At 40.7% G+C, this 23,675-nt stretch overlaps 1 protein-coding gene across 6 annotated transcripts in view; it reads right to left on the minus strand.

The window, feature by feature from the left end:
• Nucleotides 1-23,675, minus strand: part of DPP6 (dipeptidyl peptidase like 6) — a 692,619-nt gene that overhangs the window by 309,080 nt on the left and 359,864 nt on the right. Inside the window, exon 1 of one of the 6 annotated variants that reach the window (XM_060782597.2) lies at nt 10,875-11,380. The exons of the other annotated variants lie outside the window; for them this stretch is intronic. Coding sequence (XP_060638580.1) covers nt 10,875-10,931 — 57 coding nt within the window. The 5' untranslated portion in view covers nt 10,932-11,380. Of the gene's footprint in view, nt 1-10,874; nt 11,381-23,675 lie in introns of those variants that run through there. 6 annotated transcript variants of the gene reach the window in all.

A 23,675-nucleotide genomic window follows, 5' to 3' on the forward strand; every position in this document is an offset into this window, starting at 1 on the left:
CTGACAAAGGGCCAAGGCACGATAGAAAATCATGGCAAAGGAATCACTGGTGGTGCAATGGGTTCAACCGTTGTGCCGGCAGGACTGAAGACTGACACGTCGGAGGTTCAAATCCGGGGAGAGCACGGATGAGCTCCCTCTGTCAGCTCCAGCTCCCCATGCGGGGACATGAGAGAAGCCTCCTACAAGGATGGTAAAACATCAAAACATCCAGGCATCCCCTGGGCAGCATCCTTGCAGACAGCCAATTCTCTCACACCAGAAGTGACTTGCAGTTTCTCAAGCTGCCCCTGACACGGGAAAAAATGGTGTAGTGAACTCATGAGCCAGTTATAAACTCTCTTTTGTATTGTTCACCTCTACATACCCTTTAACTAACATGATACTAGTGTCAGATGGAATCCCATTGCCTCTACCTATAAAGACTGTGCAGATAGAGACAAAAATCTATCCATTGATAGCCTGTACTTCTGGAAATGCTGCTTCTGCTTGCACAAGGCTTGTTAGCAGCTCGGTAACTTGGAAGCTCTTGCTAGAGAACTCAGCAATATCACATTACAGCTTCTCTAGGACCTTTTTGCAAGAACCTAGTACACTGAGAAATGGGTTAGATGACACCAGTGGGATAACTGTAATGATTGGATTTTACTTTTATATTGGGCCCACATGACACTATATGGCAGTAGGAAAGAATAGACACCTACTGCAAGGTACTCAGCCGATGAGGGGAAACTATGAGATCTAATCCAACTTTTCCTCTATTGGTATTGTGCTGAATGAGTCAGCTCAGCAGTGCTCCAATTGCCATGAGAAATAGAAAGAGAGGAAGAGTTCTGGCCAGTGAAGTAGCACCATGGACAGCTCTAAATAAAGCCAGGAGGGGAAAATTCATTCATACTCAAGACATTCCTGTCCCAGCTGGAGTCTGCTAGAAAAGCAGGGAAATAGAGGACCTTTGGAAAGGGAAGCAGCTTTGAGTCAGGCTGAGCAACACACACCAGGCATTCCAACTCCATATTAGACACTGTTTTAGATGCATAAAATGTTGTTAGGTCACCTGTCAGCAGAATGAATCATTGAGAAGGGACACTGACTGTGGATTTCATAAGCAGCTCTTCTAACTAAGCATATCCTCTTGCTGAAGTAGAAATCCACAGACAGAAAGCTGGATAGAGGAGCCTGCCACAAAAGATAGAATTAAGACTCTTGGAGCAAAAAAGCAGACCAAATACATTTCAATATATAGTCCGCTTAGTAGAACTGTTTGAATCCAATTCTGGGCACAACAATTGAAGAGAGATATTGACAAGCTGGAATGTGTCCAGGGGAGGGTGACTAAAATGATCAAGGGTCTGGAGAACAAGCCCTATGAGAAGTGGCTTAAGGAGCTGGGCATGTTTAGCTTGAAGAAGAGAAGGCTGAGAGGAGATATGATAGCCATGTATAAATATGTGAGAGGAAGTCACAGGGAGGAGGGAGCAAGCTTGTTTTCTGCTGCCCTGGAGACTAGGATGTGGACCAATGGCTTCAAACTGCAAGAAAGGAGATTCCATCTGAACATGAGGAAGAACTTCCTGACTGTGAGAGCTGTTCAGCAGTGGAACTCTCTGCCCCGGAGTGTGGTGGAGGCTCCTTCTTTGGAAGCTTTTAAACAGAGGCTGGATGGCCATCTGTCGGGGGTGCTTTGAATGCAATTTTCCTGCTTCTTGGCAGGGGGTTGGACTGGATGGCCCATAAGGTCTCTTCCAACTCTATGATTCTATGAGGGTTGCACAGACACTTTGGAGAAGACTCCAAATGCCCAGCATTGCATATTGTCCTCTCTGGCTGTGGTATGTTTGACCAGTCTGTGTGCAAATACCAGTTATATTGATGTTTTGACTCTGTATATGTGTAAACAAGTATGAATTATGTATGCCCTATCATTAGTTGTAGTTAGGTTTTTGTAAGTGGGAGCAGCAGGAAAAGTGAAAAAAAAATGCCTGGGAGGCAAGTGCTGGGCTTGACAGTTAACTTATTTTTGCTGAGTTATTAAAAAATCCAATAAAGAAAGAAGGAACAAACATTGCTTCTGAGAGTTTGATGAGCTCTATTGTCAAGTTTGGCAACCTCAGCTCCGCTCCCTTTGTGGGGGAATTGATGGTGGCATAGCAGAATAAACAGCTGAGCTGTGGAACTTGGTGATTGAAAGGCGAGCAGTTCAAATCTGCAGAGTGAGATGAGCTCCTATCGTTAGCCCCAGCTTCTGCTAACCTAGCAGTTGGCAAACATATAAATGTGAGTAGATCAATAGATACCACTCAAGTTGGAAGTTGCAGCTCTCCATGCAGTTATGCTGGCCACATGACCTAGGAGGCGTATATGGACAATGCCGTCTATTCAGCTTACAAATGGAGATGAGCACAATCCCCCAGAGTTGGACTTGACTAGACTTAATGTCAAGAGAAACCTTTACCTTCACCTTTTAAGAGGGTGAGACTCAATTCCTCAAGAACCAGCTCCAGAGGAGTCTTTGCATCTACCAAGACTGTAGACATGGGCCAGAATCTTGTGAGTGTCTTACACGGGAGTGAGGCCAAAGACACAGGAAAAAGGCTCTGAAGGAAATAAGCCACTGGAGAAAGAAGATGCTCATGGCTTGCTTTTTCCAGTGGCAGATTTCTGTTTCCTACCATTCTGGAAAAAATGTACTGGAGGACAATGCCAACAGAAGTACCTGCAATCTGAAGCAATGAGCAAGGAAACTTCTCCAGACCTTGAAGCAGTGGCAGATTTTGGGTCCCTTGTCTTACACTAAATCTTTTTTTTTAAAGGTGACACTTTTCATGGCACCTTGTTGGTCCTTTGGTTAACAACTATTATAGCGGATGTCTACTCTGCTTTTACGTCCCTCTCCTTGACTGCTTCCTTGAATGTCAATACCTCCACAAGGACATTTGTCTTGTTGTTCCATAACTACATTAGAAGAGATCCAAAAGCAGGATGTGGGTTTGGCAAAGAAGCTCAGTACTCACAGGCAGGGATTCACCTTTGGGATGAGAAAGCTTTTCAAGTCAATGTTCAATAGGAGCCCCATGTTGCCAAGAGGGAATGCTGACTTCACAATTTCCATGGGTGACTGAGCTTGCCAGCTGCTTCTCAACTGGGCAGCCTAGGGCAAGTGATTCAGCAAAACCCCTGATAAAGTCCTTGATGTAGTACAACAAACTGGAGGCAGCTGAGTCATAGTTTTTACTGTGCGGTTTTGATGGAACCTTTGCTGACATTTTTAACCCACACAATTTTTCTGTTCATGTAGAATTTCTGCATATAATACAGTGGAAATCAAATGTGTTGCAGGGTGTTTGTGAGTCAAGGTCATCCTAAAGCACAACCCCTCCATGCTCAAATCCCCAAATCAGTGGTTCTCAACCTGTGGGTCCCCAGATGTTTTGGCCTTCAACTCCCAGAAATCCTAACAGCTGGTAAACTGGCTGGGATTTCTGGGAGTTGAAAGCCAAAACACCTGCGGACCCACAGGTTGAGAACCACTGCCCTAAATTATGTGTAATAACAATATTGGAAGTGTGGGCTGAAGTTTTTCTAGAGAAGGAATGAAGAAGCAAGACACAGTCAACGACTTAAAGTCATTTTCTGAACTCTACTGGTTTGGGGGATTTGAGGTCATAGCTTTATCAAGGCTTTTGGCTTTCCTCTACCTTATGAATCATCTAGGAGCTTAAGATCGTCTGGGGAGGCCCTGCTCTCAATCCCACCTGCATCGCAAGAGCGATTGGCAGAGACAAAGGACAGAGCCTTCTCAGTGGTGGCCCCCCAGGCTATGGAACTCCATCCTCAAGTATATTAGATTGTCCCCCTTCCTCCTGACTTTCCAAAAAAAGGTAAAAACTTGGCTCTTTGAGCAAACGTTTGAGAATGCAGCGGAATAGATAACACGAAACTATGAATGATGAACATGTAATGGCCAGACGATGTTACTGGAAAATGATTTTAACAAGATGACATCAGTGAGTACATGTTTTAATGGTTTTTATATATGTTTTTATATTATGTTGACTGTTTTTAATCGCACTTTTATGAATGCAAGGCATCGAATCATGCCAATCTGTAACCCACCTTGAGCCGCCGTATGGTTGAGAAAGGTGGGCTACAAATGTCAGAAATAAATAAATAAATTATCAGAAAGGGAACAAATGTCCTTTGCTGAAATTTGGCAACCTCTACCAAAATGAAGACAGAAGAGAGTTACGCAACTCTCTTCCAATTCTTGATTTTTAAGTAACTGTGGAAATAAAAAGCCCAGTGAGATGGAGGCCAACAAAATAAGGCAAACAATCATTCTAATTTTAAAAGGCCCTTGCAAATAGGAATGTGTGGGTTTAAATCCATTCTATTTGTTTGTACATAATTCTAAACTACATTTTAGTGCTACATGCATGCAATTTGGGCACAAGAACTAGTTCTACCATTCTTCCAGTAGAAGATCAGAACCTTTCTCTTCCAAATATGAGGTTCCTTAGCATTGAGCCAGTGTAGATGCAACCTTAGTTCTAAGACAAGGAACAGTTTTAATCAGGTTGTGCCCTGGTGCCTACCCAGTGGCCCAGAAGGTGACCAGAGAGGAAAACCCTGTGTTCCCTCTTATCAGAGATTTGACCAAGGGAAGCACAGAGATTCCACTATTTCTAGCACCTTCTCAACCAGAAAGTAAAATGGAATGAAAGTAAATTTCTTCATGGAAAGAGAGATACACTATTGATGTCTCTCTATGCATAGACATTCCCTACGTATCCCACTTACTCTCCAGATGGGGAAAACAATATGAGCAACAAGAAGCATGAACAATTAGGGAGGAAATCCTGCTCTTCAATGCAATGGGAAATGGATAGTCCCATGCTTCAATGAATACACAGGTTACTTCCCTGATGTTTCTGAACTTCCCTGTTCTAACCAGTTGGAGGGGGTCTACTGGAAACTCCTACTGGGAACATTTGTGAGCAGGATCCAGATGAGATCCACAGGCTTGAGATGTTCTCAAGTTCAGTGCTATAAGTGATGTTTGAATCTGTCTGAGTAAATGTTAGCCACTTGGAATATATTTCTCCAGTAACAGATAGGAGTTTTAATCAAATATAAAACCAAATGAATACCCTTGGCAAAGCAAAGAGTGCAAGAGAAAGAGATAATAAAAGTTTTAACCTGAACTGTCTACAAGTTGTGAGCTTGTCAAAGACTCACCGCAGGACAAACTGTGTACGCACACTGATAACCTTTCACATTTGGATTTCGAGCAGAAAGACTGTGCCAGTTCATACACCACATCAATGATTAATTCTTGAAGCCTGGAGTGGAAAAGGCATAATCCCCAACTCTCCTTCTGAATGCTCCAGATTCAGCATCCCTGACCCTTTATGCAATGTTATCCACCATGCTTGTTGTACAATGTGAATTCTTACATCCTCAACAGTAAAGTAGTCCCGTTTGATTTCACTTTGGTGATACTGGTCTAAAAGACCAATCACAGGGTCTATAGAGTTCTTAATTTCCTGTTTAAGGACAACCCTCTCTCCCAACAAACTTGTAGACTGGCTGGTGTTTAAACTAATAAACAGAGTAATTTCCTAGTGATCAGCATCAACTGGATCTGAAGCATCACATCATTATATTTCAGTGTGCAACTTTTTCTCTAGGTACTAATGCAAGCAAAAGTTTGGGAAAACGCTAGCTTTTCCAGTTGCATTCGAGAAAGAACAATTATACCTTCAGCTAATTTGGATGTGTCACTAGCATCATAAGGAAGGAAAGAAGAAAATGTTCACAAAATTTTGTGACAGTAACAGCTGCTGCTAAAGTGAGAACATGGCAAAATCTTCAGCTAAACAACCACTTTTGCCTTCCATTATTATACCAGGGAGAGAGAGAGAGAGAGAGATTGTAATTTCAACAAAAAGGGAAGAGTGTCATAGCCCTAATCTGACCCATGTTCTCATTTAGAGAAGACCATTGACTCCAGGGGATTTACATAAATGCTGGTTTACCAAGTTTGTTGAAGTTGGCCAACTGTAGTTGGGATCAATCGAATATTGAATAAAGGCCCACCATTCCAATTCAACAAAAGACACAAAACCCACAAATAAATACCAAACTGGAAATCTCTACAAACTACATGATATACTCAAAATAAGTTACAAAGTTCTTCATGGGATTAAAATAACAACAAAAAATGCATCATCCAAAATAATATGAATTAAAAATGTTGGTTAGGGAGTAACAGTATGAAGAGTTCCAAAAATAGAGCTTTCCGTTGTTTCTGAAAATAATATGTATTGGCAAGTATGTATCCATGAGTGCTTCATACGTCTGTATCAGATCATTGTTATACATGAAACAATATACATTCTTAACACGGTTACTTTGAATGTGTGGGCACACTGCCTCTTCATCAATTATGAGAAAAATTCTCATTTGAAAATCTCAAGAATACCTCCTCCTACAATCCAGTCTTATCTGTCCTTGGGAAACAGAGCCCACTTACTTCAACAAGAGTCAACTTTGTGAGCAAGCACGCACAGGATGACAATATCAATGTGGGGGGAAACTGCTGTCAGAACCTCTCTCATAACCATTCTGAGGGAGAGGGAAGGAGGAAGGGAGAAAAGGAGCTTCCTTATGTAAGAGCAATAACTTACATAAAGAGTTTCTTTCCCCTGTCTTGGGAATCAGTGCTCTCACAAAGGAGGCCTGTTCATTTGGTTTGCTGCAAAGGAACAGGGAAAGTGATAACTGCAATGTCTATATGGAAGCTTTACACTGACACAGTGCTCTTCAGCAACTAGAACAGAAAGGGAGCGAAATCTAAACATATGAAGGGAGCAGAAGACAGGCTGCTTAATGATGCCAAGGTGCCTTGAGTCACTTTGGGAAGCAGCTTATTCGCAACACTTCCAGCAGGAAGGAAGAGGAGGACTAGTAACAAACAGGAGGTAACAGCAACACTGCAAAGACCCAGAAACCTAAGACTTTCAGACACAAGATTACTAATTTTAAGTGCACATCTTCAGAGGCATGCTTTATCTATAGCAGTGGTTATCAACCTTTCTAAGGCTGCGACCCCTTAATACACTTCCTCATTTTGTGGTGACCCCTAACCATAACATTATTTTCATGGCTACTTCATAACTATAATCTTGCTACTGTTATGAATCATAATGTAAATATCTCATATACAGCATGTATTTTCATTCACTGGACAAATTTGGCACAAATAGCAGATACACCAAAATTTGAATACTGGTGGTGTTGGGGGGGGGGGGGGGGTTGATTTTGTCATTTGGGAGTTGTAATTGCTGGGATTTAGAGTTCACCTACAATCCTGAACTCCACCAATGATAGAATTGAGCCAAACGTGGCACACAGAACTCCCATGACTAACAGAAAATACTGGAAGGATTTTGTGAGTATTGCCCTTGAGTTTTGGAGTTGTAGTTCACCAACCTCCAGAGAACACTGTGGATTCAAACAATGATGGATCTGGACCAAACTTGGCACAAATACTCAATGTGCCCAAATGTGAACACTGGTGGAGTTTGGGGGGAATTGACCTTGACATTTGGGAGTCATTGTTACTGGGATTTATAGTTCACCTAAAAAGAACATTCTGAATTCCATCAATGATGGAATCAAATCAAACTTGGCACACAGATCTCCCATGACCAACAGAAAATACTAGAATGGTTTGGTGGGCATTGACTTTGAGTTTTGTAGTTGTAGTTCACCTACATCCAGAGAGCACTGTGGACTCAAACAATGATGGATCTGGACCAAACTTGGCACAAATACTCAATATACCCAAATGTGAACACCGATGGAGTTTGGGAAAAATAGACCTTGACATTTGGGAGTTTTGGTTGTTGGGATTTATAGTTCACCTACAATCAAAGAGCATTCTGAACTCCACCAATGATAGAATGGGGCCAAACTTCCCACACAGAACCCCCATGACCAATGCTTCTAGAACATGGCCATACAGCCTGAAAAACCTACAACAACCCAGCAAATACTGTGTTTTCTGATGGTCTTTGGTGACCCCTCTGACACCCCCTCATGACCCCCCCAGTGATCCTGACCCCCAGGTTAAGAAATGCTGATCTATAGACAACATCCTTTTAGAGCCATAAATACAACCAGTCTTTGAAAAGAGAGGTGAAAAGGCATTTTTATAAAGAGTGTATGTGTGTGAATTAAAAGAGTATGTGTTGGGAACCAGGAAAGGAGTTACTTCCCACTTATGCAAAAAAGAAAAAGAAAAAAAGCTGATCAAGCTTTCCTCTCCTTCAATAAAATGCCACCCTGAACAGGCATAGCCTTTTGTGCTATTTCTGACTGTGTTGAATCTAAGGAGGAATTAGCAATTTGGTCTTCCCACCTTTCTTTAAACATAAACACATGCAAAGAAAAACGAGAGATGCGGAGAAGCTGAAGGCAACTCTCAGCACACTGAGCCAGAGGAAACCTATTTTAAGAATTAATTTGCATCTTGAGTGACCTCTTTTAATTAGTTTGCTACACTGTCCCAGCCAATGATTAAAGGGGCAGTTTTACAATCTCTTTAGAGCAGGAATAGACTTTTTTAAAAACAAACCACAGTTCCCCATTAGAAGAGGGAGAATCAGTGTGTTTGAATATTCCTCATTCCTTCAATACACCCACAAAGAATATTTCAGAAGCAGCAACTTCTGCTTTAAATTTAACCACAACTCTCACACCATCTGAATCCAGACAAACAGCATAGTTAAACTGATCTAAAGTAGGGTTTGGTGAAGAAAGCCAACAGCAAACCAGGGTTTACAAAGGTGTCTTGTTGTGACATAAGACTAGCAACTAAACATAGTTTAGCATTTGGAGAACATTGGACACCAGGATCACAATGAAAGGGGAGCAAATGCTTCTGATCTCCTTTTCATGGAGAAAGAGAAGAGAAGATGGGCTAATGTGTGAAAATAGAAAGAGGCAAGTCAAGGAAAAACTCCTGATGATAATGACAAACTATGGTTTAGATAATGTCTGAATGAAGCAAAAGATGTGACATCTGAAAAAGAAGATTAACCATTTACTTCTCAGTAAACAGTCTGATAAATGTGGGTAAAGGGAGTGAGAAGGGGAAGAAGCGCTTCTTGGGTGACGAAAGAGAAAATGTTATTTTGCAAAGCTGCTCTACAGGAAGACCTCTGAATATCATTTTTGCAAAGTTGAGCTGCATCTCAGATACTGTAGCTAGCCTTCTTACATATCATCCCTTCTTATCTGTGCCTATTACTCAGGCCCAATGAACAGCTATTGCTTTAGCAGCAGGGAATGTTGATTCCGTTGAAGAGGAAGTCCAAAGGAGAAATGCAGATTTTATAAACTGGGCCAGAAAAATCAATCAACCATTCTTATGTAAAAGGTGCAGAGGTGAGTCTAAAGCATATTTTCCCCTTTCCTTTTTCTGGTGGAGTACCTGCATGTTTCAGGAGGGAAAATGGCATACATGTTTTAAGAAGATGAACCATAGAATTATAGAGTTAGAAGAGACCTTGTAGGCCATCCAGTCCAACCCCATTCTGCCAAGATGCAAGAAATTCGAATCCAAAGCACCCCTGACAGATGGCCACCCAGCCTCTGCTTAAAAGCCTCCAAAGAAGGAGCTTTCTCCACACTCCAGGATAGAGAGTTCCACTGCTGAACAGCTCTCACATGTTCAGGTGGAATCTCCTTTTCTGAGGTTTGAAGCTATTGTTCCGCATCCTAGTCTCCAGGGCAGCAGAAAACAAGCTTGCTCCCTCCTCCCTATGACTTCCTCTCACATATTTATACATGGCCCTCATCATGTCTCCCCTCAGCCTTCTCTCCTGCAGGCTAAACATGCCCAGCTCTTTAAGCCACTCCTCATAGGGCTCGTTCTAACATGGAGATAAATGGTCAGAAAAAGTTTCATTCTATTGATATGTATATCAGGTTTATGCCTCTTTTCAGGAGCAAGGCCATGAATGGGGAAAGTGGGAGACTAGGAATGGCAAACCTGTTAGATGATGATAAAAACACAGCATGAGGTTGTTGTACACAGTAATAGGCAGTGATTTCCCCATTAAGAAATCTTAATTCAATTGATCTCTGCATGGAACAGTGCATCTCTGTGGCTGTTCACAATCAGTGGTACTGTCAGGGTAAAACTTTGAGGCAGGCATTTAAGGACCTACTCAACAGAATGGAGAAGAGGCTTTCCAAGTACAGTAGGGCTAGCTGAGTATATTTTGAAGTAGATGCAATCGTACATACTGTCGTCTAAAAAGAAGTGAACATCCACAAGACCAGTAATCTAGAGCCTATCATCTCCAAAGTGCACTACTGCTCGTAATTTTTAAGAGAGAGAGAGAGCAAAGAAATGAAGCTACAGTGGCAAATTCACTGGCAAACGCACAAACCCTGCTTATGTCAATTGGGGCACAACTGGAGACAAGCATAAACTCATTAGGACAGTCACCCCTTGTAAGCAAGTTTTAAATGCTCCATAGGGTCATTCTACCAAGAAGTGAGTCTCCCCTCGCTCCTGTCCTACCTGGATATATTCAAAACACACACATTAATGTTGCCTGATTCTATATAAGAAAACAATAGGTCTACAATGGTAATACCAGCACACTAGAAATTTCAAATTTATGCTCTCATGTATTTATAGCCAGCTTCGAAGTAACAGCACTGACTTGGTGACTCATTTGGAAACATTAGCCACAGAGTGTCAAAACTGGGAGGGGGGGGGCAGCAAGCAAACTGACAGACACGCAAGGCAAACAATTCTATACCTGCCCTCTGCAAAAGAAAGTCAATGACATTACCTGTTCCTGTTGTTGAACTGATTTTCCTGAAGAGCTTGGCTCCTTAGCTGTAGTCATGTTCACCTACTTGTGCCCACTGCAGAGGCAAAACAGGGTTTCACACGTCTGGGTGTGTGTTGGATGGTGTGTCCGTGCATGCGAGAGAGCGACAGAAGGAGTGAGGAAGCGTTCAACTGTGTTTTGAGCCACCAAAGCTAAAGGAATACGAATGAGTAGCTAGTCCATCCCTTCATCACCAACTGAGAGAGTAGCTCCTTTCCCACATCCCCCTTCCCAATTAAAATTTAACGCCACCAGAATAGAGCCCACCCTTCATCCCTTCTTGTTCTTTCTTTCTGCCTCTAAAATTTAAAGGAGGAGAGTGGAAGAGCAGCAAGGAGGATGCTGAGAGGCAATTAGCAACAGCCTCCGCAATCGTCACAGAAACAATAACTGCTTGGCAACCAGGAACTGGCAGCTCAGAGCTCAAAAGACCGCGATGTGGTACTCCTCTTCCCCCCCTCTTTCCACCTCCACAGCCAGTTAAGGACTAAAACTGCGCATGCTCCAGCCAGCCTTGTGCACAGAGTGGAGCTCAGGAAGCCAATTTAAACTCCCGGCATTTCAATAAAGAATCAATAGGGACAAATGCTGAGCAGGCACCTCTGGTAAACTATCCTCCTATTGTGCTCACTCGCTTAGGCCTAATCACATGGAATAAGTAGCTGTCTTGTGGCTCCTTTAAAAAATGTACAGTGGCTTTCCCAGTGCATGTGTGTGCCTGTGTATTTGTGAATGAGTGTGTACTCTCTGTGCACAACTAACTGTGCCAACTTTCCTTGGTGATTTCATAGATGGGGAAAGTTCGGTAGCTTCTTATGTGTGGCTTCGACTATCATATTACTGTTTCCATAGGGGTCGTGCATCATAGTAAGAGCACTCTCAGTAGCTTCATTGTGGCAACCATAATGTGTACTGTGACCATGAAGTACACTGCAAAGATCCAACAGATCTTTTGGGAATACAGCAAGAAAATAGCAACTCCTAGCTAAAGTCTTAACTAAATACTCTGCAGTAAAGTATATGCTAGGTTAATAGATCAAGAATTTATCTTGCAATGTACAGTCATTAGCAACATGTGAGTATATTCTGAAAATGTTTGCTTCATTACTAGTAAAGAAGTGGTTCCCAACTTTTTTTTGACCAGGGACCACTTCACCAGAGACCACTTTGATTGGGGACAACTTTGAATCAGTTTTTGGTCAACTTTAGATTCGGTTTGGTTATTTGGGGTGCTGACTCAGAAAATTTCATTGGACAGACCACATCAGCTCTAGTTTCTGATACAGAGCAGTTCAGTGGTCGCCATCCGCTCACCCACAGAAAACCATATTTAACACTCTCGGCACTATAAGAGGTTTTGCAAGACCAGTCACTCTCGTTGCAACAGTGTAGTAACAGTGAGGTTGCTGACTGTGATTTAGTTCTTGTGGACCACTGGTGTTCCATGAACCACTGTACTAAAGACTAAAAGGGAATCTATCAGAATGCTCAGTTTCAGCTGCAATATTCAGAACCTGTCATAAAGATTTCTGAGCAGATCAATAAAAAATATCCCCACTAATTTATTATGCTCACAAAACAAGCAGATAACACCATATGTTCAGTCTTATGATGTTACGTCAGTGAAATGATTCCTTCTATAATTTTTGAAACAAAATGGGGCAGATAGTAATCTTAGAAGCTGAAATCAGAAAGCATGGAAAAGGGACAACTTAATGCTCTCCTATCTGTGTCATGCAGAGTTTGAACCTGAGTAGTTATCATTACTAAAAGTGCTGAACTCCTCCCTAGTAAATTAGCCTATGAGTAGCAAATGCAAATGTTTGGAAAGGGGGTTATTTTTTTTCAAGTGACCCCTAATGACTGCATAATGGCAATCTGTGTCCATGCACATGCATATATCCTTTCAATATGTCGTATTCCACTCTTAACATTCAGTTAGAATTAAGTTCTGAAGCTAAAGTATGATAACAAACTGTCTTAGGTCAAGAAATTGGCTAGTGAAAAACACATCTACCAAAATAAATGTAGGCATCGCAACAGACCAAGGAGTAGCTGTTATGTCTGTTGCAAAATTCAGGAGAGGTTCGTTCATGCATCTTGCCTCAGACTCTGTGCCAGCTTTCAGTAGCCTAATGTGAGTTGCACTGTTAGGTTATTGTAAAATGCTGTCAAGCAGTCAGCCAGTCACCAACATGCTGTCAAGGATAATTTTTCATTTGGGGCTTGGCTCTTTGTGAAGAAAGGAGTTTTCATTGTTGCTAACAGTCACATATAGCCTTCCTTCTGCCCATAGCAGTCAGATAACATGATTTTGAAATTCAGTTGTTGCATTTCATGGTAGATCTCTACTCCTGGTGCACACCTGAAATGCTGAAATTCTTGGCTAAATTGACTGCTCAAGTCTGGACAAAGCAGGAGCCAAGATACTATTCTGAGTGGTGACTCCAAGTGCATTATCCCCATTCCCTTTTAAAAAGTACTCAAGTCAATTTCAGCATGCAATGATGCGTTAGCCCAGCAGCTTTGTGAGCACCTGGCTAGTAAAATGCACACTGAATAAACACAAAGCGGGCATTTCAATCCATCATATTCTTGAATAAAAGTTATAAATGGAATACAATTTTCAGAGTTAATAAGAACTCACATTAAAAATATGTACATATTGTGAGTTCAGTAATCTGCATTGCAAGGTCAGTATTGCCAAACATTTGTACCACTGCTAATAACAACTTCCAGTCTAGCATATCATGCCTCTTTTAGAACCACGATGGATAGTATGATTGATTGACAGACAGATTGACTAAACACATAAGTATAACTGAGTGATTTAGTTTAATTTTTTATTCTGCCTTTCTTCTAAACTGAAACCAAGGAGACTCCCAACATGATTAAAAACATATACCCATAAAAAATATTGTAGCTCATATTTTAAGACAGAAATAAATAGCTTGAATATTTAAGGACAATAATTTAAAGTCATTTCCAAGACAATTAAAATATTAATTTTAAAATATAATGTAGTCATCCATTGATGGAGCCATCCAGTTCATTGACAAAAGTCTGCCTCAACAATATAGTGGGGGTCATGCAACCCCAATCAGCATAGCCAATGAACTGCAACCCCAATCAGCATAGCCAATGGTGAGGAATGCTAGGAGCTGCAGTCTAACAGCACCACAGAGCATTCCCATCCTTTTTAATTTCAGCAGCCCAGACTTTATTGGAATGGTATTGAACAATCTGGGTTGGGAGTAGCCCTTGAGATGGCTCTCCTTTTGTGTCCCCATTGAACATGCCTCTGAAGGTGACTCCTAGTGATCACAAACCTTGAGAAGGTTCGTAAGGAGGGAGATGGTCTTTCAGGTAGCTGGATTCAAACTGAATACCAATCATATTGACTGATGATTCCAATATTAGTGCAAAGTTTTAGTTAAAAACTAGTATATATCCTGCATTGCTCAGATATCATTCATACTGCTGACCACGTCCCTTCTCAGGTTCTGAAAAGACCTATCTAAAAATGTCTCCATGGCAAGACTCTGGCACAAGTCTCTTTGTGGCTCCTTCCTTTCTTCCTTCCACTCATACACACATCACATGCCTTTCCAGTGACATCACAGAGGGCCACTTCACCTAGCAATAGCCAATCTGGTGACAATATCAAGGGTCAATTCACCTTACAATAACCTTTGTGGTACAAACAGACCAAGATATAGGCAAGTGTGATCCATTAAAAATGTTTCAAAAGTCATTACAAAACTTGGGGAGGGGCACACACTGGTGTTTAGTTTCTAAAGTATTTCTAAATTATCATTAGTGAAAATATCATTCCTGTAATTAGAGTAACAAAAATTCATTACTTTTTCATTATAGTAACTGCACATCATTACTATAATTGGGGAAACTTCCAGGGCTACTTTCTCCCTCGTTTTTACAGTGATTAAGGTGAAGCTACAATGGTAAAACACATTTCCCACGATTGACCCACCACATTTCAGAATGTTTCATTTATCCATGGATTTTTGGAATGTTCAAAGTTTTTATAAACAAACTTTTTTTAAAAAAATACAAGAGCTATCTCCTTTAATATTGTATCCAATGACACAAGATAATGGGATTTTAAAAGTTTTGACAAAAACTTTGTTTTTAAAAAGCCACAGCAGCTATCTCATTAATTGTATCTCATATTACCAATTCTACATTTTCATAGAATCTAGTGTTGGAGGGGACTTCCAATGGTCATCTAGTCCAACTACCTACTTCCAGGCAGAAGGGCACAATCAAAACTCTCCTGACAGATGGCCATCCACCCTCGAAACGCCCTATTGAGTTGGAAGGGACCCCCAAGAGCCATCCATTAAGGGATTTCTTCCCAGCCCAGCACAGAGATTTACTTACCAAAGGATCAGTCAGTCCTCCTCTTTGCAGATTCAACAATTTATTGGAATTCTGGCTGGCTGATGCTAAAGAGTGATAAATCTCTCCACTATCCTAATTGGGACTTTCTGATGCAAGCAGAAATCTGAGAAATGTAGTTCAGGGCAGGGCCTTTTTCTTTCTCTGGCATAGGGCTCCTCACCTTCCCACACTACATTTCCCAGAGTTCTATGTGTTCTTTCCCAGTGAACTTTGCTTTCCTTCTGCTGCTTCCGTCTCCTAATGGTGAGAGGCCATTAATTTACAGAGGAGTGGGAGCCTTTTTGGCTTTGCTTTGCTTGGTTGTCATGAAAATGAAGCTGACTTTGGGAGGGAGCCTTCTGAGATTTGTAAAATACAAACGAAAAAGGGATTTGGTAAGTTTCGATTCTTAAATTTTTGGTGCAAGCCATGCCCACGTGTCGGAAATCACTTCGGAAGTACAGATTTTACACATTTTGATCCAACTTTAAAAACTTTTGCACAAGTCTAATACAGACATAGTTTTGACTTTTGTATTTAATGGAGCTATCCACAGTGCTGATCCTATTTTGTGAAATGACATTCAGTTCCTTTAACACTCAGATTGAGGCCTGGAGCATATTCATTGGCTCATAGACACCAGAGCTGCCAGCAACTAATGGTGCACAGTTCTTTGTACTTTGCCCTATCTCAGAACATCTACCAACTCACCACAAATGACAAGCCAGGGATAAAATCTCAGAAGACCTATTTTTTATTCTCTGCCAGTGCTTCCAGGAACACAGTCATGTTTGTGATAAAATTGTAATTCTCTCCTAATATTCTTCTGTAAGCAAGTAATTGGCTGCTATGTTCCCCACTCTCACATATCTCATTCTGAAAACTAAAACATATACAGTCCCCTTTTAAACACTTCCTGTACATGAAAAAAACACAAAGGGCTATTCGGCATTGTTTTCCTTTTTTTTTTTGTTTCTCTTTTGACATTAGAACTTTCTTTGAAGTGACAATCCCCAGTGTGAGATACATCAGACAATGCTGCTGGTTGTGTATCTTGGCTCTTCATTTCTGAAAAATGTTTGACACTGAATTTTGTAAGCTAACATGTCAGTCTAGTCTAAAGGAAAGCCAAACATATCTGGCTGAAAGCAATAGGTCACTAGCAAGAGAATGGTGGTTTGTGCCACTTGCATCCCTTATCAAGCTGTTGGGTTCTGACTTGCTGTCTTGTCGCCATGGGCTCATTCACAGCCATCTGGACAAGGTCAGCAATGTGATGTGTGTAAGTGAATGATGAAGGATGAACAAGACTTCTTTCACCTGTCATGCTAACCTTTGTTCTTTTCCCAGCAATTCCAGCATCTGCTGCCACTTCACAACCTAGACTTCCACCTGTGCCAAACGCAGCTACACATCTTGTATAATTAATACACACTGAAACAAAGAATCAGTGGGGAATTGGGACACTGTAATAGAAGAATGAGTTTCCAGTACCATCAAAGAAAAATATTGCCTCACTCCATTTTCCTTTCTGACAGATACACCTTTCAGCATGGTTTGCCCTCCCATAATGTCAAGGAAGTCTAATGGTGAAAGTGAATACAACAAAAACCAGGGGTTTGGGATGGATGGTGGTGGTTTTAAGTTGGTTCAAAGTAATATTCCACCAAAGGAAACTTTGGTTTGATAGTCTATTGCCTTAAGTTAGGCTTAAAGTAGTTAACGTTATCGTTCTGAACTAATGAACCAATAATTTGGCTGCAGATTAAACAGTATCCTTCCATTCTGGATTGTGGATTGTACAGGTTCTTAACTGGCTACAATTTTATTTATTTGTTTATTTATTTATTTGTTTATTTATTGCATTTATATAACACTTTTCTCACGTGTAGGGGGAAGCCTCAAAGCAGTTCATATAAAATAAATGGCAAATATTCAATGCCTCACATGCAATAAAAACAGTATATCTGTTGGGAATCAGCCTGTGTTTGTGTTCCAGGATGATCATGATGCTTCTGATGTGGGCAATGCTTTGAGAAATGATGAGGGAAATGATGGTGCCAAGGCTGATGTGCAAGATGGAGATAGTTTGGTCAATGATTTTCTTTCAGACAATGACAGAGAGGCCCCAGTGCAAAGGGCAGTTTCTCATGAGAATATTCCTGCTGGGCATAGGGATGGTTTACTCCCTCTCTCTGTGAGCTCTCAAGATTTGAGTTTGGAAAACAATCTGACACCTGGAAATTTTAATGAGCAGCCAGAAAGGGAGTTGAAAAAACAGGCAGCTGGAGTTCAGCCAGGACTGACAACAAACTCAAGGTTTACGTTTCTCCGAAAGGCTTCGTCAGATAAGAGTCAAGGGTGGGGAAAACGAAACCAGTTGCTCAGTTTTGGGATATAAGGTTTGCTTCAGGGGAAAACCTGTTAGATCAGGGATCATTTGGAAATCAAGTTCATGTGCCATGGAAATCCTGTTTAAGGGGTCTTGTTCTTGTGGATACTTCTAGCCTTTGGTGTTGATTAGCAGCATTTGAATTGTCTTTGCATCCTATTGGTTCCTATCTGGACAAATACCGCCTTGGATTGCTTTTATATCTTTTGTAGACATTGGTTTGAGTTACTGAATTTTACTGACCTTTTACTTTTTTGGAACTTTCCTATTTTCTTACAAGCATTTCTTTCTACTGGCTATTTTACTAAGCTTCAATAAAAAGGACTTGTCTCTTCACTCAACGTGTGGTGTGTTTTAAAATCAGAGGGCTTTTTCCTGTCCTGGAGTGCAACAATATCACACATCTAGAACAATAACATATAATTATAAATTAAACCATTAAAAACTATAAACCATCAAACATAAACATAATTAACACTGCATTGGTCCCGAGGTTGTCATCCATCTGCTACATTGTTGTTGTCGCTCGCCGAATGCTTGTTTGCATAACCAAGTTTTTAGTTGGTTTCTAAATACCAGAAGTAAGGGGGATGATGTAATCTTCGTGGGGAGGGAGTTCCACAGCCAAGGGGTCACCACTGAGAAGGCCCTGTCTCTTGTCCCCACCTATTACACCTGTGATAGCAGTGGGACAGAGAGCAGGACCCAGCTGATCTCAATGCTCTAACTGCCTCATAAAGGGAGCTGTGTTCAGATAGGAAAGCTGGACCTGAACTGTTTAGAGATTTATAGGCTAAAGCCAGCACTTTGAATTGTGCTTGATAGCAGACTGGCAGACTGTGGAGCTGACACAACAGAGGGGTTTTGTGCTCCCTGTATGCTGCTCCAGTGAGCAATCTAGCTGTCGTCCACTGGACCACTTGAAGCTTCTGAACAGTTTTCAAAGGCAACCCCACATAGAGTGTGCTGCAGTAGTCTATTTGGGATGTAACAAGAGCATGGACCACCGTGGCTAAGTCTGACTTCCCAAGATACGGGTAATGCTGGTAAATCTAAGAAGCACTAGTTAAGATAAAAGTAATTAGTTTTTAATTGCCAATTATTAGTTGCTACTACTGTCAATCAATCTGTTTCTCTATCGGCTATGATCTACGTTACATCATAGTTGGAGTTTACCAATCTTTTTGTGATGTAACTGTAATAGTTTAGCGGCCATACTACATAGCAGAAGAGGAACATGCTGCCTCATTATATGATCTCTGACAACGTCACACTACACAGTTATAGCACATCAAGTCTACTTTAATATGGAATGTAGGAGTAATTATCAGACAAAGAACTCTGTCACATTAACTACATATATTACGATTTCATAGGATGATGCCTTGGCACTTAAAGTACAATATATTGCAATAGTTGTGAAGCATGGATAAGCTATGTTGTTTTGTGTTGAGATGACAGCAAGAAAAAAGGGGAGTGCATTTATCACAGGCGAGGAGATGGTAGCACTCCATTTTCTTTAAGAGCAATTCAATTACTGTTGCTACTGTTGAGAAACAGGACAGTAGAAAATTATAGTCTTGAAGAGTAACTAACTACAATGATAACTAATTAGTTGTGGCAGGCCTGGTGCCATAACTACAATTAATGGCTTTTTAAAAATTAAAAGTGCCTTTTCAAGCTCTGCTTTGGCGATATAAATGTAAAGTGCCCAGGAGAGGAATTATTCAAGTTGGACAGAAACATACAGGCAAGAGACTAAAGGAATATTCAGAATGCATTGCTATCAGCTCGGTGGAGATACTAACAGTGAGGGAAACAAATCAAACAATAAATGGGTATTTTAACTAAATATAGTAGACTCATTGTCTCACTGTTATGGAAGCAACCAGTCAGTTAAAATTAAGGGAAGATGCTGTTTCTCTTTTTTGATCTATTTCTATTTTTTTAATTTTGTAATCAGCCCTCTTCTTTGTTTGTTTTGGCTTGTATTTGCATTTTACTGCTGAGTCCTTTTTTTAGTATGAAGTTGAGAAATGTATTGAAAAAATATAATAAATGGAATGAATCTGAATGGGCATTCATGCATGGTCAAAACAGAGGCAATGCCTAATCAAAACAGAGGGCATAGATTTGTATAAAATGTGCCCGTGCTCATTTATATTCCTAAATACAATGCTAGACATAATTACAATAATGTAAACAATAATGCTATACATCACACCCTGGTGAAATGCAAGAATGTGGGGATCCTGCAGGAAAGGGACTACTCTGAAGTTAATATCTTTCCAGTGCTCGCCCCATACTGTGGTTCATTCATTTGGTTTGCTTACTATCACAGATACCAACATTCTGATTTAGCAATCTCTTCCAGTTCAAGAAACATTTGCTTCTGGGCAGCTAGGCAGGGGAAGTTATATCAGCTGGAAGAAAGCAGATTCTTTCTGTCTTCTTTTCTTCCTTTTTAATGGCCATCGAACTGCTAACAGAAGTATGCTTGAATAGGGTCACTAGAAACAGTTTCTATGGCTAGCTGTCTGAATGGATTTATTCGCAAAACCACAAATAACCATTGAAACACAAAGCCATATTTTAACTAGTTTTGTGATTTGCAGGATAGATCTCCAAGAATAGCATTATATTCTAACAGGAATGCTATAGTAAGCTAATTCATATCAGTACTCTGAGGATCAGTACTCTGAGTACATATCAGCTAATTCATATAAAGTAATCTGAGGATTATCTGGGAAGGAATCCCACTGGAGAATTGCAGCACACCCAAATACCTGGGAGTTACCCTGGATCGTTCTCTGACCTACAAGAAGTACTGCTTGAATATCAAGCATAAAGTGGGTGCTAGAAACAATATCATACAAAAGCTGACTGGCACAACCTGGGGATCACAACCTGATACAGTGAAGACATCTGCTCTTGCGCTTTGATACTCTGCTGCCGAATATGCATGCCCAGTATGGAATACATCTCACCACATTAAAACAGTGGATGTGGCTCTTAATGAGACATGCTGCATTATCACAGGATGTCTACGTCCCACACCTTTGGAGAAGTTATACTGTTCAGCCAGTATTGTACCACCTGATATCTATCAGAAAGTAGCAGCCAGCAATGAAAGGATTGAGGCATTGACATCTCTCGCCCATATTCATCAGCCAACATACCAACGACTTAAATCAAGAAACAGCTTCCAAAGATCTACGGAGATACTCGCAGGAACACCTCAGCAAGCAAAAGTCCAAAAGTGGCAAGCTAATACCCGGAACCTCAACCCATGACTGATACCAAATGAGAGACTCCCCTCCTCCGGGTGACTGGGCAATGTGGAAGGCCATTCCTAAAACTGTAGGCAATAAAGCATTACACAGACAGACAGACAGAGAATTCAACAAAAGATCAAGTTGGAATGACAGTACAAACAGAAAAGCAGTAACTCCAAGGAAAATCCTATAGTAGCTGACATTTGTTCTTTAATTGTTAAGAAAAAGAAGATTCAATCTATCTTTCCAAGGAAGTCTGCATTCCCCAACTCTAAGTCCCCCAGTGTCTCTCCTCTTATTTCAGAACCAATGCCTCACTCTGAAAAGTTATTACCTGCGAGGCCCATGGTGTAAACAGAAAGTCCAGAATGCTTAGTGTTTTAAGCTTAGTGAACACGCATCTTCACGCCTGAGAAGGGCAGTGAGTATTTATCGTTATTGCCTGGTTACTACCTCCTACTCTGTTTGCTAGCCTATAAATCTTACTCAGGATGGTGGAGCAGACATCTAATAAACATTTATCCAGGCTTACAAAGTCTGCCTCATTATTTCACAGGTACTGCTATTTTTAACAACCTTAAATGTATTTACCTTTAGCACAGAAAACCCACAAGGCAAACAAACTTAATAAAATGTGTTAATGAGACAGATCTTGCATTAGCCTCTCTACTATGTATGCCTTCATTATTTCACCTGCTTTTGCAATGCCATGAGCCATCTTGATAGGCCTGGGAAGGCATTAAACCTTATCTGGTTCAAAGTTTCAATCTGATAACATCTTTGTTTGCAACTTCAGTTCCTAACCTTTCATAATCTTTTATGCATTTCTGTCCAGTGACCAAGACAGTTGTTTCCAACTCTTTCCCTTCAGGACTACTTTTATCCTCCTCCATTTCTTCTGCAAAGCTTTTCTGAGCTCTTGATTGATTTCCCCATTCTCCTTATATCTCCTTTATTTATTCCTTGCTACTCCTTCATTTCACTCCAAAGCTCATTCCATTCTTTGCCTCTACAACCACATTAGCAAATTCACCGGGCAAGCAACATGGGCATCCCATGCTTGCAACACATCTTGCCAAGAATGTGGCACTAATTAAATGAAACATTAATAAACATACTCATTAATACTCTGTATATTAGTTAATTGCAAGTATTCACAGAAATTTTGCTTTCCGTGACTTTCATTAGCTGGACTCCTAGTTGAATTGTTTCAATGAGTCACAGTGGCTTGGAATAACATTTAGTCATACTTAAGAGAAGATTCACCAAGACTAATGGGCTTGAATGTTATCCACAAGGAACTGAAGTCTCACTGATTTCAACATGACCAATAAGATTAAATCTGGATCGAGTTTACTAATTCTACTTAGAGAATTGAAAATATTTTTCCATACAATTTTCCTCCTAATATCTTCCCATCATTACTAACTTTTTTTAGAATAATAAAATTTATAGAATGTTAGAGCTGAAAGGGACAATGTTCAACCCTCTGCCATGCAGGGATACACAATTAAATCACTCCTGAAAGATGTCCATCATCTCCATTTTAAAACCTCCAAAGATGGAGAGTTCACCAAGGTAGTCCACTGTACTCTTGCAGCCATTTGTGATTCCTTATACAGACTTCCAAAGGGTTCTGGAGCAGACAATTGCCCCCAGGCTAAATGCAGTTGCTCATCCCATCTCAAACATTGGCCAAAATTCAAATGAAAGTCCCAACTACAACAGGGCCATTCAATGGATCTCACATAAGCTTCCATATCAAGTTCCCATTGATCCAAAGTGTCTATTTTTAATTGGGATTGAGGCCAACTTACTCACCCACATTTCAATACAGATCTTGTAAGTAAAGGGTTTTTAAAAGTCATTTGTTCTGTGAATTTGTTACAAAGGCAACATTCATTCATTTGTATAAGGGGAAACATTCTGTACTCACATCACTCATTAAATAACTTGTTGAGTTACTAAGTGGATTGACTTTTAAATATGTGTATCTTGTGGTCACTGTGTTGCTGCCCAACTCTTCCATTTCTCATCTAAAATGGAGGGGAAAACCCAGGATGACAAGCACATGACATCACAAGGACCCTTCCACACAGCCCTATATCCCAGAACATCAAGGCTGAAAATCCCACATTATTTGAGTGTGGATTCAAATAACCCAGTTCAAAGCAGATATTGTGGGATTTTCTGCCTTGATATCCTGGGATATAGGACTGTGTGGAAGGGCCTTCAGTTCCAAGCTATATAAGGATATGTGGCCACCAGAAAGCCACACATCCTGACACAGTCTGAGACTGAAGAATAAGAAGGAATCACATTTTTTGCATCATTTCCTATTCCAGCTGAAAAATAAACAATTCAGGAGCTAGATGACACACAACAGCACTCCTTCCTATCTCCAGTGGAGAAATGAGTAACAATAATTGTGCCCAAAATGGGAATCTTTGGCTAACATTGTACATCATGCAGGTAAGGAGTAAATGCCAGGCACAGCTCCAATGAGCTTTGGTACTAGTAACTGGTGAGGAGCCTTCACTCCAATTGTCACAGCTGTGGCCTCTGAGGAGAAGAAGAACAGCCAATATCTGCTTGACAATTCCCTCTCCAACAGCCATCCCCTTTTCTTTCTGTGCCATGTCTAACTAAATGGTAAATTTTAGGGCAAGGAGCTGCCAAATTAACAATTTG

The sequence above is a fragment of the Anolis sagrei genome, chromosome 6, assembly GCF_037176765.1.
Source record: "Anolis sagrei isolate rAnoSag1 chromosome 6, rAnoSag1.mat, whole genome shotgun sequence".
In the NCBI taxonomy this organism is placed as follows: Eukaryota; Metazoa; Chordata; class Lepidosauria; order Squamata; family Dactyloidae; genus Anolis; species Anolis sagrei.